Source organism: Mytilus edulis, chromosome 9, assembly GCF_963676685.1.
Source record: "Mytilus edulis chromosome 9, xbMytEdul2.2, whole genome shotgun sequence".
Taxonomy (NCBI): domain Eukaryota; kingdom Metazoa; phylum Mollusca; class Bivalvia; order Mytilida; family Mytilidae; genus Mytilus; species Mytilus edulis.
Genome location: NC_092352.1, coordinates 83,560,079 through 83,577,636, shown reverse-complemented (window position 1 = coordinate 83,577,636; position 17,558 = coordinate 83,560,079). Strand labels below are relative to the sequence as shown.

The following is a 17,558-nucleotide window of genomic DNA, read 5'->3' as shown; positions in this document are numbered from 1 at the left end:
AGGCACAGACAGAATGTGGTTTATCAACTAATGACAACCCCTGATTTACTGGTTTCTGACTTGAGACAGGCACAGACAGAATGTGGTTTATCAACTAATGACAATCCCTGATTTACTGGTTTCTGACTTGAGACAGGCACAGACAGAATGTGGTTTATCAACTAATGACAACCCCTGATTTACTGGTTTCTGACTTGAGACAGGCACAGAGAGAATGTGGTTTATCAACTAATGACAACCCCTGATTTACTGGTTTCTGACTTGAGACAGGCACAGACAGAATGTGGTTTATCAACTAATGACAACCCCTGATTTACTGGTTTCTGACTTGAGACAGGCACAGACAGAATGTGGTTTATCAACTAATGACAACCCCTGATTTACTGGTTTCTGACTTGAGACAGGCACAGACAGAATGTGGTTTATCAACTAATGACAACCCCTGATTTACTGGTTTCTGACTTGAGACAGGCACAGACAGAATGTGGTTTATCAACTAATGACAACCCCTGATTTACTGGTTTCTGACTTGAGACAGGCACAGACAGAATGTGGTTTATCAACTAATGACAACCCCTGATTTACTGGTTTCTGACTTGAGACAGGCACAGACAGAATGTGGTTTATCAACTAATGACAACCCCTGATTTACTGGTTTCTGACTTGAGACAGGCACAGACAGAATGTGGTTTATGAACTAATGACAACCCCTGATTTACTGGTTTCTGACTTGAGACAGGCACAGACAGAATGTGGTTTATCAACTAATGACAACCCCTGATTTACTGGTTTCTGACTTGAGACAGGCACAGACAGAATGTGGTTTATCAACTAATGACAACCCCTGATTTACTGGTTTCTGACTTGAGACAGGCACAGACAGAATGTGGTTTATCAACTAATGACAACCCCTGATTTACTGGTTTCTGACTTGAGACAGGCACAGACAGAATGTGGTTTATCAACTAGTGACAACCCCTGATTTACTGGTTTCTGACTTGAGACAGGCACAGACAGAATGTGGTTTATCAACTAATGACAACCCCTGATTTACTGGTTTCTGACTTGAGACAGGCACAGACAGAATGTGGTTTATCAACTAGTGACAACCCCTGATTTACTGGTTTCTGACTTGAGACAGGCACAGACAGAATGTGGTTTATCAACTAGTGACAACCCTGATTTACTGGTTTCTGACTTGAGACAGGCACAGACAGAATGTGGTTTATCAACTAATGACAACCCCTGATTTACTGGTTTCTGACTTGAGACAGGCACAGACAGAATGTGGTTTATCAACTAATGACAACCCCTGATTTACTGGTTTCTGACTTGAGACAGGCACAGACAGAATGTGGTTTATCAACTAATGACAACCCCTGATTTACTGGTTTCTGACTTGAGACAGGCACAGACAGAATGTGGTTTATCAACTAATGACAACCCCTGATTTACTGGTTTCTGACTTGAGACAGGCACAGACAGAATGTGGTTTATCAACTAATGACAACCCCTGATTTACTGGTTTCTGACTTGAGACAGGCACAGACAGAATGTGGTTTATCAACTAATGACAACCCCTGATTTACTGGTTTCTGACTTGAGACAGGCACAGACAGAATGTGGTTTATCAACTATTGACAACCTCTGATTTACTGGTTTCTGACTTGAGACAGGCACAGACAGAATGTGGTTTATCAACTAATGACAACCCCTGATTTACTGGTTTCTGACTTGAGACAGGCACAGACAGAATGTGGTTTATCAACTAATGACAACCCCTGATTAACTGGTTTCTGACTTGAGACAGGCACAGACAGAATGTGGTTTATCAACTAATGACAACCCCTGATTAACTGGTTTCTGTCTTGAGACAGGCACAGACAGAATGTGGTTTATCAACTAATGACAACCCCTGATTAACTGGTTTCTGACTTGAGACAGGCACAGACAGAATGTGGTTTATCAACTAATGACAACCCCTGATTAACTGGTTTCTGACTTGAGACAGGCACAGACAGAATGTGGTTTATCAGCTAATGACAACCCCTGATTTACTGGTTTCTGACTTGAGACAGGCACAGACAGAATGTGGTTTATCAACTAATGACAACCCCTGATTTACTGGTTTCTGACTTGAGACAGGCACAGACAGAATGTGGTTTATCAACTAATGACAACCCCTGATTTACTGGTTTCTGACTTGAGACAGGCACAGACAGAATGTGGTTTATCAACTAATGACAACCCCTGATTTACTGGTTTCTGACTTGAGACAGGCACAGACAGAATGTGGTTTATCAACTAATGACAACCCCTGATTTACTGGTTTCTGACTTGAGACAGGCACAGAGAGAATGTGGTTTATCAACTAATGACAACCCCTGATTTACTGGTTTCTGACTTGAGACAGGCACAGAGAGAATGTGGTTTATCAACTAATGACAACCCCTGAATTACTGGTTTCTGACTTGAGACAGGCACAGACAGAATGTGGTTTATCAACTAATGACAACCCCTGATTTACTGGTTTCTGACTTGAGACAGGCACAGACAGAATGTGGTTTATCAACTAATGACAACCCTGATTTACTGGTTTCTGACTTGAGACAGGCACAGACAGAATGTGGTTTATCAACTAATGACAACCCCTGATTTACTGGTTTCTGACTTGAGACAGGCACAGACAGAATGTGGTGTTTATCAACTAATGACAACCCCTGATTAACTGGTTTCTGACTTGAGACAGGCACAGACAGAATGTGGTTTATCAACTAATGACAACCCCTGATTAACTGGTTTCTGACTTGAGACAGGCACAGACAGAATGTGGTTTATCAACTAATGACAACCCCTGATTAACTGGTTTCTGACTTGAGACAGGCACAGACAGAATGTGGTTTATCAACTAATGACAACCCCTGATTAACTGGTTTCTGACTTGAGACAGGCACAGACAGAATGTGGTTTATCAACTAATGACAACCCCTGATTTACTGGTTTCTGACTTGAGACAGGCACAGACAGAATGTGGTTTATCAACTAATGACAACCCCTGATTTACTGGTTTCTGACTTGAGACAGGCACAGACAGAATGTGGTTTATCAACTAATGACAACCCCTGATTTACTGGTTTCTGACTTGAGACAGGCACAGACAGAATGTGGTTTATCAACTAATGACAACCCCTGATTTACTGGTTTCTGACTTGAGACAGGCACAGACAGAATGTGGTTTATCAACTAATGACAACCCCTGATTTACTGGTTTCTGACTTGAGACAGGCACGGACAGAATGTGGTTTATCAACTAATGACAACCCCTGATTTACTGGTTTCTGACTTGAGACAGGCACGGACAGAATGTGGTTTATCAACTAATGACAACCCCTGATTTACTGGTTTCTGACTTGAGACAGGCACAGACAGAATGTGGTTTATCAACTAATGACAACCCCTGATTTACTGGTTTCTGACTTGAGACAGGCACAGACAGAATGTGGTTTATCAACTAATGACAACCCCTGATTTACTGGTTTCTGACTTGAGACAGGCACAGACAGAATGTGGTTTATCAACTAATGACAACCCCTGATTTACTGGTTTCTGACTTGAGACAGGCACAGAGAGAATGTGGTTTATCAACTAATGACAACCCCTGATTTACTGGTTTCTGACTTGAGACAGGCACAGAGAGAATGTGGTTTATCAACTAATGACAACCCCTGAATTACTGGTTTCTGACTTGAGACAGGCACAGACAGAATGTGGTTTATCAACTAATGACAACCCCTGATTTACTGGTTTCTGACTTGAGACAGGCACAGACAGAATGTGGTTTATCAACTAATGACAACCCCTGATTTACTGGTTTCTGACTTGAGACAGGCACAGACAGAATGTGGTTTATCAACTAATGACAACCCCTGATTTACTGGTTTCTGACTTGAGACAGGCACAGACAGAATGTGGTTTATCAACTAATGACAACCCCTGATTTACTGGTTTCTGACTTGAGACAGGCACAGACAGAATGTGGTTTATCAACTAATGACAACCCCTGATTAACTGGTTTCTGACTTGAGACAGGCACAGACAGAATGTGGTGTTTATCAACTAATGACAACCCCTGATTAACTGGTTTCTGACTTGAGACAGGCACAGACAGAATGTGGTTTATCAACTAATGACAACTCCTGATTAACTGGTTTCTGACTTGAGACAGGCACAGACAGAATGTGGTTTATCAACTAATGACAACCCCTGATTTACTGGTTTCTGACTTGAGACAGGCACAGACAGAATGTGGTTTATCAACTAATGACAACCCCTGATTTACTGGTTTCTGACTTGAGACAGGCACAGACAGAATGTGGTTTATCAACTAATGACAACCCCTGATTTACTGGTTTCTGACTTGAGACAGGCACAGACAGAATGTGGTTTATCAACTAATGACAACCCCTGATTTACTGGTTTCTGACTTGAGACAGGCACAGACAGAATGTGGTTTATCAACTAATGACAACCCCTGATTTACTGGTTTCTGACTTGAGACAGGCACAGACAGAATGTGGTTTATCAACTAATGACAACCCCTGATTTACTGGTTTCTGACTTGAGACAGGCACAGACAGAATGTGGTTTATCAACTAATGACAACCCCTGATTTACTGGTTTCTGACTTGAGACAGGCACAGACAGAATGTGGTTTATCAACTAATGACAACCCCTGATTTACTGGTTTCTGACTTGAGACAGGCACAGACAGAATGTGGTTTATCAACTAATGACAACCCCTGATTTACTGGTTTCTGACTTGAGACAGGCACAGACAGAATGTGGTTTATCAACTAATGACAACCCCTGATTTACTGGTTTCTGACTTGAGACAGGCACAGACAGAATGTGGTTTATCAACTAATGACAACCCCTGATTTACTGGTTTCTGACTTGAGACAGGCACAGACAGAATGTGGTTTATCAACTAATGACAACCCCTGATTTACTGGTTTCTGACTTGAGACAGGCACAGACAGAATGTGGTTTATCAACTAATGACAACCCCTGATTAACTGGTTTCTGACTTGAGACAGGCACAGACAGAATGTGGTGTTTATCAACTAATGACAACCCCTGATTAACTGGTTTCTGACTTGAGACAGGCACAGACAGAATGTGGTGTTTATCAACTAATGACAACCCCTGATTAACTGGTTTCTGACTTGAGACAGGCACAGACAGAATGTGGTTTATCAACTAATGACAACCACTGATTAACTGGTTTCTGACTTGAGACAGGCACAGACAGAATGTGGTTTATCAACTAATGACAACCCCTGATTTACTGGTTTCTGACTTGAGACAGGCACAGACAGAATGTGGTTTATCAACTAATGACAACCCCTGATTTACTGGTTTCTGACTTGAGACAGGCACAGACAGAATGTGGTTTATCAACTAATGACAACCCCTGATTTACTGGTTTCTGACTTGAGACAGGCACAGACAGAATGTGGTTTATCAACTAATGACAACCCCTGATTTACTGGTTTCTGACTTGAGACAGGCACAGACAGAATGTGGTTTATCAACTAATGACAACCCCTGATTTACTGGTTTCTGACTTGAGACAGGCACGGACAGAATGTGGTTTATCAACTAATGACAACCCCTGATTTACTGGTTTCTGACTTGAGACAGGCACAGACAGAATGTGGTTTATCAACTAATGACAACCCCTGATTTACTGGTTTCTGACTTGAGACAGGCACGGACAGAATGTGGTTTATCAACTAATGACAACCCCTGATTTACTGGTTTCTGACTTGAGACAGGCACGGACAGAATGTGGTTTATCAACTAATGACAACCCCTGATTTACTGGTTTCTGACTTGAGACAGGCACGGACAGAATGTGGTTTATCAACTAATGACAACCCCTGATTTACTGGTTTCTGACTTGAGACAGGCACAGACAGAATGTGGTTTATCAACTAATGACAACCCCTGATTTACTGGTTTCTGACTTGAGACAGGCACAGACAGAATGTGGTTTATCAACTAATGACAACCCCTGATTTACTGGTTTCTGACTTGAGACAGGCACAGACAGAATGTGGTTTATCAACTAATGACAACCCCTGATTTACTGGTTTCTGACTTGAGACAGGCACAGACAGAATGTGGTTTATCAACTAATGACAACCCCTGATTTACTGGTTTCTGACTTGAGACAGGCACAGACAGAATGTGGTTTATCAACTAATGACAACCCCTGATTTACTGGTTTCTGACTTGAGACAGGCACAGACAGAATGTGGTTTATCAACTAATGACAACCCCTGATTTACTGGTTTCTGACTTGAGACAGGCACAGACAGAATGTGGTTTATCAACTAATGACAACCCCTGATTAACTGGTTTCTGACTTGAGACAGGCACAGACAGAATGTGGTTTATCAACTAATGACAACCCCTGATTAACTGGTTTCTGACTTGAGACAGGCACAGACAGAATGTGGTTTATCAACTAATGACAACCCCTGATTTACTGGTTTCTGACTTGAGACAGGCACAGACAGAATGTGGTTTATCAACTAATGACAACCCCTGATTTACTGGTTTCTGACTTGAGACAGGCACAGACAGAATGTGGTTTATCAACTAATGACAACCCCTGATTTACTTGTTTCTGACTTGAGACAGGCACAGACAGAATGTGGTTTATCAACTAATGACAACCCCTGATTTACTGGTTTCTGACTTGAGACAGGCACAGACAGAATGTGGTTTATCAACTAATGACAACCCCTGATTTACTGGTTTCTGACTTGAGACAGGCACAGACAGAATGTGGTTTATCAACTAATGACAACCCCTGATTTACTGGTTTCTGACTTGAGACAGGCACAGACAGAATGTGGTTTATCAACTAATGACAACCCCTGATTTACTGGTTTCTGACTTGAGACAGGCACAGACAGAATGTGGTTTATCAACTAATGACAACCCCTGATTTACTGGTTTCTGACTTGAGACAGGCAGACAGAATGTGATTTATCAACTAATTGCAAGTCAGTGATATTGTTTGTTTTCTGTCAATCGATTAATAACTTTTGAACAGCAGTATACTACTGTTACAGTGTTACCTTTATTGGTTTACAGTTGTATAACAATTTGCTAGTGTCATTTTCATGGAGATTATATGACCCTGCCCCTCATCATGACTCATTGACTTTGAAACTTTAATAAACTTTGTACTTGGGTCAGGTCTTCTTCCCTTATATAGCACCTGAAGTCATCCCCAGTTTTTGTAGGGGTCTGTGTTGTTTTTGTACCCCTATTTGTGACATTTTGTTCATGCATCATTGTACTTTGATGAGACTTGTACAAGTGAGAGGTTTAGTGCTATAAAACCATGTTCAATCCACTATTTTCTACATTTGAAAATGCATGTACCAAGTCAGAAATATGACAGTTGTTAGATATAGGAAGATGTGGTGTGAGTGCCAATGAGACAACTCTCCATCCAAAAAAAAACAATTTAAAAAAAAGTAAACCATTATAGGTCAAAGTACGGCCTTCAACACGGAGCATTGGCTCACACTGAACAACAAGCTATAAAGGGCCCCACAATTACTAGTGTAAAACCATTCAAACGGGAAAACCAACGGTCTAATCTATATAAAATAAAAAACTGAGAAACGAGAAACACGTATAAATTATATAAACAAACGACAACTACTGTACATCAAATTCCTGACTTAGGACAGGTGCAAACATTTGCAGCAGGATTAAACGTTTTAATGGATCCAAACCTTCTCCCCTTTTCTGAAACAATAGCATAACATCACAACATAGAAACACACAGGGTAAAATATCAATTGGCAGGCTTAACTCAATCAAAAAACGTACATTAATACACTATAAAGGAATAAATTTGATCTGCGGTATCTGAATGCAAATGCACAGTTAATAAAATATTAGGGACAAACATTCAAGGCCAAAAAGCAAACAAACAAGTCCAAACAAAGCCATGGCAAGTCACCATTACGAAATATTTAACCCTTCAAAAATATTCACTTTAGAAAAAAAAAACGGTTTTAAAAAAATACAGGTAAATCTTGAAGTTTATATAAATGTAGTAAGAAGAAGTGAAACTTAGAATATATTCCAAGTAATAAAAGCTGGTATATAGACAAGATCCATATTAATATAAAATAACAAAAAAGCATTATAAACAGTATCAACAGATCGAATTAACAAGAAAATACGATTTGAGAGTACTCACAGTTACTGACAGCTAGTTAAAGGCCAAAAACAATTAATAATAAAAAAAATCATGCATCAGAGACTAAGATCTAGTAAAACACATCCCAGGGATTTAGTATTTTAACGTCATGAACAGACAGAGAGGACATGACTTGTGCAATGCCAAAAATAAATGTATCGACAGGTAGTAGGATAGTGAGGAGCGACTTCTATAGAGATACAAGTTGTCTATTTGTTTGATGTTTCGTCATTTGATTTTGACAAGTTATTAGGATTTTCCGATTAAATTTTCCTCAGGTTCAGTATTTTTGTGATTTTACTTATTTTTTCTAAGGAATGATTTGTGGTAAGTTTAGGGTAAATGATATGCTGTTTCATTAGCATTGACATTAATCATTCCCAAATAAACTCATCATAGATACCGGGACTAAATTTTGTATATACGCCAGAAGCGCTTTTCGTCTACAAAAGACTCATCACTGACGCTCCAATCCAAAAAGTTAAAAAGACCAAATAAAGTACGAATTTGAAGACCATTGAGCACCAAAATTTCTAAATCTTTTGCCAAATTCAGCTAAGGTAATCTATGCCTGAGGTAGAAAAGCCTTAGTATTTAAAAAATTAAAAATTTTGTGAACAGTAAATTTATAAATATAACTATGTCAATGATAAATCATGTCAGCTCAAAAAAGCTGACTACTGGGCTGGTGATACCCTCGGCGGAAATAGAGATTGTTTAGCCCTGCATCTTTGGTAATGGTTCATTTATCTTGCTTGAATGCTTGGAATAGTTTACATGTATTTCCATTTTGATTTTACTATTTACTTTATACTTTCAAATTACAATAAAGTGTCTCTTTGTCAACAAAAAATGTATTATGTGTTTTGCCTTTTTACAAAATATGGATCAGCAAAACCAACTGGGATGAAAGGTTTGCATGAAAATTGGTTGAACTCAACCAGATTTTGAGACAATCAGGTGATATGGACCATTCATTATTTGTTGTTATTTATCTATATGTGTGTTTCTATTTTCCAGAGAAATGGGATAAATGATCTGAAGGGACAAAAACAGTATCAAACCTTTTCATTTTCTAAAACATGAAATGCATTTGAATTTGTTTGTCTAAAACATGATATGGCTTAAAAAAATTCAGATACACAAAATTAAATTTTGAGGTTAAAAGGTAGCTATTATAGCCATAGGGTTATAGTTGCCAGTTGATATGATATTCGCATGTTATATACGCTATTTCAACTCTACAATCATAAATTGATAGATACAAACCTAACGTTTAATGTGAAAAAAGACTTATGCTTCTAGGTTCGGTATTATTGGATTATTTGAAATTATTAATAACAACCAAATAATGTTTATATTTCAGAAACACACGAAACTGGGGTTGCTATATTGACGAAACGAAGTCCAAAAAAATCACTGGTAGAAGCATGATCTTTAAGCCTGCTGTTTGCACATTTTTATAAACAGTTATGAAAAATTTATTTGGATAAAGGTTCTAGATACTGCAATGCCCTATGGTAGCAATGATAACATCAAAGGTGTAGAATTTTTGTAAAGTCCAGACTTCAGTGATGTTAATGTAATGAGCATACTGAATACTACCTCAGGACCACAGTTTAGTCTTTGGCAAAAACATTTTTCCATCGTGTCAATTTAAAAAAAGAGTCTTACAAATTTAGATCACAATCTGAGAGATTTGATAAAGCTAATTATTTTTTGCTATCCTCTATTTTCTAAAATGTTTGAGATATTATGTACTCGACAAGGAAATGCATAAATACATTTTCCCCAATATACAGACTAATCAGTAAAATTTGTGATGTAGCTATTTTCCGTCTTTTTAAACCAGCTATATCGGAACCATTACATAGTGAAAAGAGGAAATTCTTTCCAATTCAGTTTTGAAAGGGGGTCTTCAGAAATACTGTCAAACTATTCACAAGCATAGTGTTATAAACCATATAAGGATTCTAAAAAATCTTAACAAACTTCTGGATAATTTTGAATTTCGATCATTCTCTGAAATTAATTCTATTAGAACTTTTGATTATTGAACACTGTAACCCACCATTCCCCATATGAATACGAAAAATTGTCAAAAAAAAAAATAATCAACAATCTACAATGCTTTTTGATGTATAAATCCCTCAGAACTTGAAATTAAAGGAACAACATACACGGCCACCGCCTCATTTTTAGATTTATACCTTGAATTTGAAATAATCGGTCATCTTAGTACCAGAATCTATGACAGACGAGACAATTTTAATTTTGAAATTTAAATTTTCGACCACTATAGCAGCAACGTAAATTGCATATGGGATATACATTTTTCCAGATAATTCGGTTTTCAAGTGCTTAAAGTTGCAACTCAGACTTTATAAAACGTCACCAGTTAGGCAGAATGTTGATGAACATGTGTCATAGATTCTAAGTACTGACGTTGTTTCTTTTTTTGTTCTGTTTACTTGTATTTGTATGTTTCTAAACTATACTGTTTAGTCCATTTTTGGAAATATACGTTTGGCGTGGCGGCTCTATACATAGTCCCTGCCATTTTATTATTGTTCTATGGTATTTTTTTCTTATATACTTTGTCTATATACTATTTTTTTCCTTTGTTGGAATAATTATTTATGTTTATAGTGGTTAATATATAAAACAATGTTGACTGTTGTACCCAAATGTTTAGCAATTCTACTTATATGTCGGTTTGATTTGCTCGCACATTGTTTTAACTATAATGGAATTCTATGCGACTGTCCTACAAGTGATGGGTTTACTTAGTAGCTAGCTATTCAACTAGATTTAGTCCACCATTTTCTATATTTACCAAGTCAGAAATATGGCAGTTGAAACTAAATCGAGAAGAGTCCTTTTGACGCATGCACTTTATAACGTGTTGTTTTGCATTTTGCTTTTTATTTCTTTTTGCATTGGATTTGCAGTTTTCGAGAGATATTTTCTATCACGAAACTGCATCTATTTGTTGTCAATTATAAGATAAATCTGACATAAATGATAATCCTTCTGAATCAATTTTTTGTATACATGGAAATGCACACTTCAAATATGCTGCCTGCAGGAATGTTTGTTAATAGTTATCAAAGGTACCAGGATTATAATTTAGTACGCCAGACGCGCGTTTCGTCTTCATAAGACTCATCAGTGACGCTTGTGTTATATGTTATTTAGTTATCGGTTCCTTGTACTCATTATTATGCATAGGTGTTTTTTTTTAACAAAAAAAAAAAAAAAAACACCCTATGAAGTCTTCATAAAAGTTGCATTTTGAATGGAAAATAAATAGGTGACTAATCTATTTCATTGTTATTGTATGTTTGTGAAAGTTTATTTCAATTTATCAATAAGGTGAAAATTACTTATTTTTACGTACATGTAACTTCTTCATTGCTTTCACTTGATTTGATACAATATTCATGGACATCCTATCTGATAGTTAAGGAGTGCGATTAAACAACACAGCTTCTTGGAGAAGTTTATTGATTTCTACAGTCTGTATACATAATTATAATACATGTAGCTTGAATCTACAGCTGTTGATGCATGCTGAAAACGTTTGCGATAATAGGTTTCAGAAACCTGAATATTCAATCTCATAAAGTTTAGCATTTGTGACACTGTTCACTGGTTGTGAACATCCAAGGTAAAATGTTGTGGCACTAGTAAAAGCAACACAGTATGGATACTCTATACCTATGTCTCTAGTTTTATAGTAGGTTATCAGGTTACAAGAATTGTCAAGAATATGAAATGCATGGCAATTTACATCTGCTATGATAATGTTATCTAAAAGTGTACTTGCTATAATAACCGGTTCAAATGGCTGATTTTTATCGTTTAAATCTGGATGCCCAGTGTATGTATCTATTGTACTTCCATCTTTATTCAGTGCCAATATTCTGCTGTTACTTTTATCAGACTGAGTAAAATCTGCGATAAAGATACTTCCGTCGTTAGTGCTGGTTATGCTGTTTGGAAATGTCAGTAATCTCTGTTTGTTTTTATCATACTCATACACAGCTTCATGGACCCCGTCTTTATCCATTACAATCATCACTCTTCTTCCTGTGACCGGTATAACTTCACCAGGACTCTTTGCTCCTACAATAATTTTATGGTCTCTTGTAACATGGACTGATATTATCGACAACGCGTCCACGCTGTACTTTGACTCCTTGACTTTTCCACTGGTTCTTTTGATACGTTTAACCCTCGGTGTTGCATTAGCGAGAAGAATATCGCCATCAGGAGTAATTGATATTCCTCTGATTCCCGTCTTTATGGTATATAATGTAGAAGGGTTATTTCCATCAATATTTATTTTTTGTAAAACTTTGGTAGTTCCATCACCTATCCAACAGGATCCATCAAAACAAACACAAGGGTAGTAAGGTCGTCATATCGAGGAGTGTTTAGTACAGTGATTTTGTCATAGTTTGGATAAGTTTGACATGACGGTGTTAAGTCTTTTTGATGACAATCAATGCAAAAATGTAAACAATGGGATATTTTGTAAACGGAACTTCTGACCATTAATTCAAGCTGGTAAGTACCTTTGTATCAAGTAAATATGTTAGTACATCACAAATTGTATCATATGGTTAATGATTTAACACAGAACAAAGCTTGCGTATGTCAAAATTTAAAACTTGCTAATTGGTTTATTGTGCATAAAAAAAGTTATTTTCTTACAGTCTGTTACATCACATACATCTTCGTTATATAACACTGCGGTCAAATATTCTGAAAAATACCTACTTTTACAATAAATTCAAAATTACTGAAATATCTGTGTCATGGTTTGGTTCACTCGTGTCATGGTTAAGTTCATGTTAGACATGGTTCAGTTATGTAATTCTTGTCGTGTATAATGAAGAGTTACTATCAAAATTAACAAAAATCGTTCCATTTGAAACACAAAAGGATATAAAAACGCACATACAATGTAATAATATGTTATAAGTAGATGCAATAAGATTGACAATGAGATAACTATCCACCTGAGATCAAATGACGTAGATGTTAGCAGCTATTTGTCATCAAGAGGCCTTCAACATTCAACAATGAGCAAAACCTTATTTCTTAGATATAAAAGACTGCGGCAAAATTCAATGTATAGGAATTCCAATAAGAAAACTATCAGCCTAATTTCTGTCCAAAATAAATAGCAAAATATGATACACAGTTACATACGATATTCACGGCATTACAAACACTGAACTTGAGACAGTATATACAAAATGCGGAGTTCAACATGTTTGTAGGCTCCCCAACCTCTTCTTCGACTTAACCATGCCACACATGTAAACTCAACAGATCGGGTTTAGACAAGAAAATCAAGTAACAGAAACACTAAAGACACAAATAAAGTACTGATATTAAGTGGGACCTAGTTTCAAACAAATAACAAATGATACAAAATCATGATTCTAAGATAGCTTCTTTTAAATTTCAGGATGGAATTCTGCTGCCAATATTGTGAGCTTTACACTTTAGACATATTGTCAATTCTAGGACACACCATACTAAATCATGGAGATCGATTTCTTTCAGTAAAACGAAAAACAACTAAAGATGGTGTGACTGGATATGTATCCAAACATTATCATATCATTCCAGAAATTTTGAAAAGTGAAAACAAGAAAATATGGATAAGCCCAGGAGATGAAAATATCCAAATTACTGAAGTTTGCTCGGAAAAGACCATTGAAAAGTTTTCTAAATCCGAAAATGACGATTTAAGAATGGAGGATGATTCGAATAAAGATAATGAATTTCAGGGAAAATGCAAACAGCCACACGAGATAAACCTAGCCACAGTCTTGAATAAAATCCCTAACAATGACAGTCAAAGAGATAACTTTTGGCTTTTCATACATCTTACACTACAAGACAGATTTCCCATGCAGAGTATAGCCTTTTTGTTATTTTTAGATGTTGTCCGTTGGTTTTCGGAATCTAAAATCTCAGCTATGCGTTATAGCGATAGAAGTAAAAGTTTTTGGCAAATCGGTTTTCGATTATTCCATACAAAATTTTTAAATTTCATGAGGGGACTTGGAAATCAAAACTTGGTAATGGAAAATATTGGAATACGAGAAAAATTTGATCCTGAAAATTCAAAAATCAATTTTGCTGTTCCTAGCAAAGCAAGCTTGTCTTGCATGCTAACAGTTCTGCCAAAAACAATTCAACCTGGAATTATAAAGGAATTGATATCTTTTATTTCCACAACAGACGACGTCACGACAAAAAGCTGGAAAATTTGTGTTGACCTGAAACAATGAACAGGTAACTCACATAAAGAAAGGACTTTTTGAAACTTTTGAAATTCTTTGTCAAAGATTAAAAGTTTTGCGGCAGTATCTCGTTGGAAAAGAAGCAAATCTGAAAAAAATAATGGAAAAGTCGGAAAAACAGAGCCCAGGCGATTGGAAAAAATCTAAATACGCATACGCTATAAGTGCCATGAAAACAAATATAGGAATGACAAAAGATTGTATTGATAGCTTGCTTAGGGTTAACGATAGAATTTGCAAATACTTTTCGTATATGAATGGTTCAGAAACATCTTTTGTGATTGGTAAAGAGGCTGACATGAATAACCAACCAAATTATTTTTGTCTGCGATCAGAATTTTACAAAGAAACCAACAGTCAATGTACCAAGTTTCTTCAACAACGGTCTGACGAATGGTTTGAACTACGGAAGCAAGCTAAAGTAACTGCAAGTACAATGCATACAGCACTTGGTTTACGCACACTGAAGGAGCAGCAAGCACATTATGACTCTGTGATTCTTAACAAAGACAAGGACGGAGTACAGTCTCCAACACCTCAGATGTTACATGGTATTGAAAATGAAAAGCACGGAGTTGCAACTATTTGTGGGAAGATATTACCATCACTCTTCCCGAAAATAAAGTTTAAAGAAGTCGGCTGCTACGTTAAATGGAGAGAAGACAAACCTTTTCTTGTTGCCAGTCCAGATGGTGAAGGAGATGAAGGTCAGATGAAAAGATTTCTCTTCGAAATAAAGTGTCCATACAAATCCGACTGGAAAACTAATGTGTCTTACTCAATTCCAAATTACTATGTATTACAACTGATAACTCAAATGGGGGCTTCAAAAGAAAGCTACGGGTATCATATTCCGGAATCCATTTTTGTTTCGTGGTCTGAAGAATCAACGACTGCTTTTCTTGTGAAATTTGATGAAGATTTGTATACTGCAATAGTTACAGAGGCAGAATTTCTGTATGGAACGCACAACAGAAGACCTACCAAAAAAAAGCCGAAAACCAAAGAACTAAAAGCACTTATAGATACTTTTCTGACACAAAACGTGAAATATTTAGGAGAGTTCAAATCTTTGAAAGCCATTCAATGTAGACACGATTCTGCTCAGACTGATGGAGTTTATGGTTCACACTCTCCAAGTACAGAACAAAGACGAACGTTTAACGCGATAGACCTTTCTGAAATAAAGAGCTGCATAGATGATGTAAAGTGTTTGATCAATCAGCATTTCACCCTTTGCTTTGATAGACCAAGTGATGTTATGGTATTCATGTTGAGTGACTTGGATAGGACCTATGCGATCGACAAGCCTTATGTTTTTCCGGTTGCATATGGGTTGAGTCCGAAGCACTTGAAAGCGGACACTGTAAGACAGATGCTTGAATTCTTACGCGAACAACTAAAGACATACAATATTCATGTTCAGGTAGAGGCATTTGATGGATGAAAAAGGTTTATCAGCGAATGGACGTGTACAAAAGCTTTTAAATTTGAGAGAATTTCTTCTTGACTCATGCCAAACATGTCTTAGACAGTTTCCGCCACCTGGAAGTCATGTTAGTGACATACCTGTTATTTTGTTTACTGGACTAATCACTAGCTGTGAAAGGCTTATTCAGCTTTATCGCCTTTCAAAAACTGGAACATACAATGTCAGATCTATTGGAAGTTTGGACAATGAAACATTCTTCTCCTCGTTTAGAGACTTGGACCCAAGAGGTGCTGGTGTGCTAAAAACATCTGAAATCCCTAAAGCCATGAGTGTAGCATGTGAAATATTAACAACAAGGATGAATCCACACAGGTAAATGTTTTAATTTTTTGTTTATAAAGAAATTACGAAACATGTGAAATTTAGAAGCAATTGAAATTTTAGAACTGGCGGAAGTGACACTTAAAAATAAACACAATTGAAATATAAATAAAAAGATGAGGTATTGTTTCAAATGAGAATACTGTCTATCCACAAAAGTTTAATTGAAATAGATGTTAACTAATATAGACAACTGTGCAGCCTTCAACAATGAAAACACACATACCATATAGTCAGCTATAGACGGCCCTGACATGATGAATATGAAAAACTTTAGTTGAGAAAATTAAGTCTAATTTATAGCAAAGCAATTACGAAAATAATGTATATGTCGGGCGCGAACCAACACAACCAATGACATTGGACTGGCACATAAAAAATACGACGGGGTTAAACATCCATTAGCGTTTAACCCTTCCCGTTTACCTATAACAATGATGTAACAGCTCAAAACATAAAAATATCCGCCAGCAACAATAGGGAACAGTCGTCTAACAGGACCCGAAACTACAACATACCATGGTTCTTATCATAACCAGTAGCATGCTAAAAACCTTTGACTTCTTATATACTTATTAGTGTTACTTTTATTAAATAGGGGTTTCTATCTGAACACAACTACTAAACGTCCAGTCTACAATCAACAGACAGAAAAGTATGATACTACTTCCAGTTGTAAAACACAAGCAGCAACTGTACAAGAAGAAGATGTGGCCAAGAAATCAGTCGGTGGTTTTAGGTACTAAGTTTAATGAAACTTTATATCAATAACTATTATGGTGTGTCATTCTGACTGAAAAATTTAAATTACAAACAAAATGTGTTATGTCCAGCAGTCATTCAACATGAATATGAGTTTAAGTAACATCCCTTCTCTTAATGAAAAAAAATGAATAAGAAAATCCTGTTCTTATATTCATAATATTAACAATCTTTAAGATGTTAATGATACCAAGAAAGCATAACTCATGAAATAGTCAGTAGCATCACAAACTCCGTCATGAATTGGGCTCGCTCACTCCTGAAGGGCGAGGGGATCCTGTACCATAGGGGGCAGCCATTATGTCGGTCATTGTGAGTAAAATAAAGTGATAATTCACATCTTGTGATATGCATCAGGCGGAAC

General features: G+C 36.9%; 1 protein-coding gene across 1 annotated transcript; it reads right to left on the bottom strand.

Annotated features, from left to right (window-relative positions):
• Window positions 1-11,891: 11,891 nt before the first annotated feature.
• On the bottom strand, window positions 11,892-14,225 carry LOC139490230 (uncharacterized). The gene is made up of 2 exons (XM_071277080.1): window positions 14,198-14,225; window positions 11,892-12,670 (listed from the first exon to the last, which is right to left on the bottom strand). Exons 1-2 carry the CDS (start codon window positions 14,223-14,225, stop codon window positions 11,892-11,894), a joined length of 807 nt encoding a protein of 268 aa, XP_071133181.1.
• Window positions 14,226-17,558: the final 3,333 nt, after the last annotated feature.

Coding starts and splice junctions, on each gene's coding strand:
- LOC139490230 (XM_071277080.1), bottom strand. CDS start 14,225: ATGGGAAATCTGTCTTGTAGTGTAAGAT. Junction 12,671..14,197: donor TCTGTCTTGTAGTGTAAGAT/GTATGAAAAGCC, acceptor CCTGTTGGATAG/GTGATGGAACTACCAAAGTT.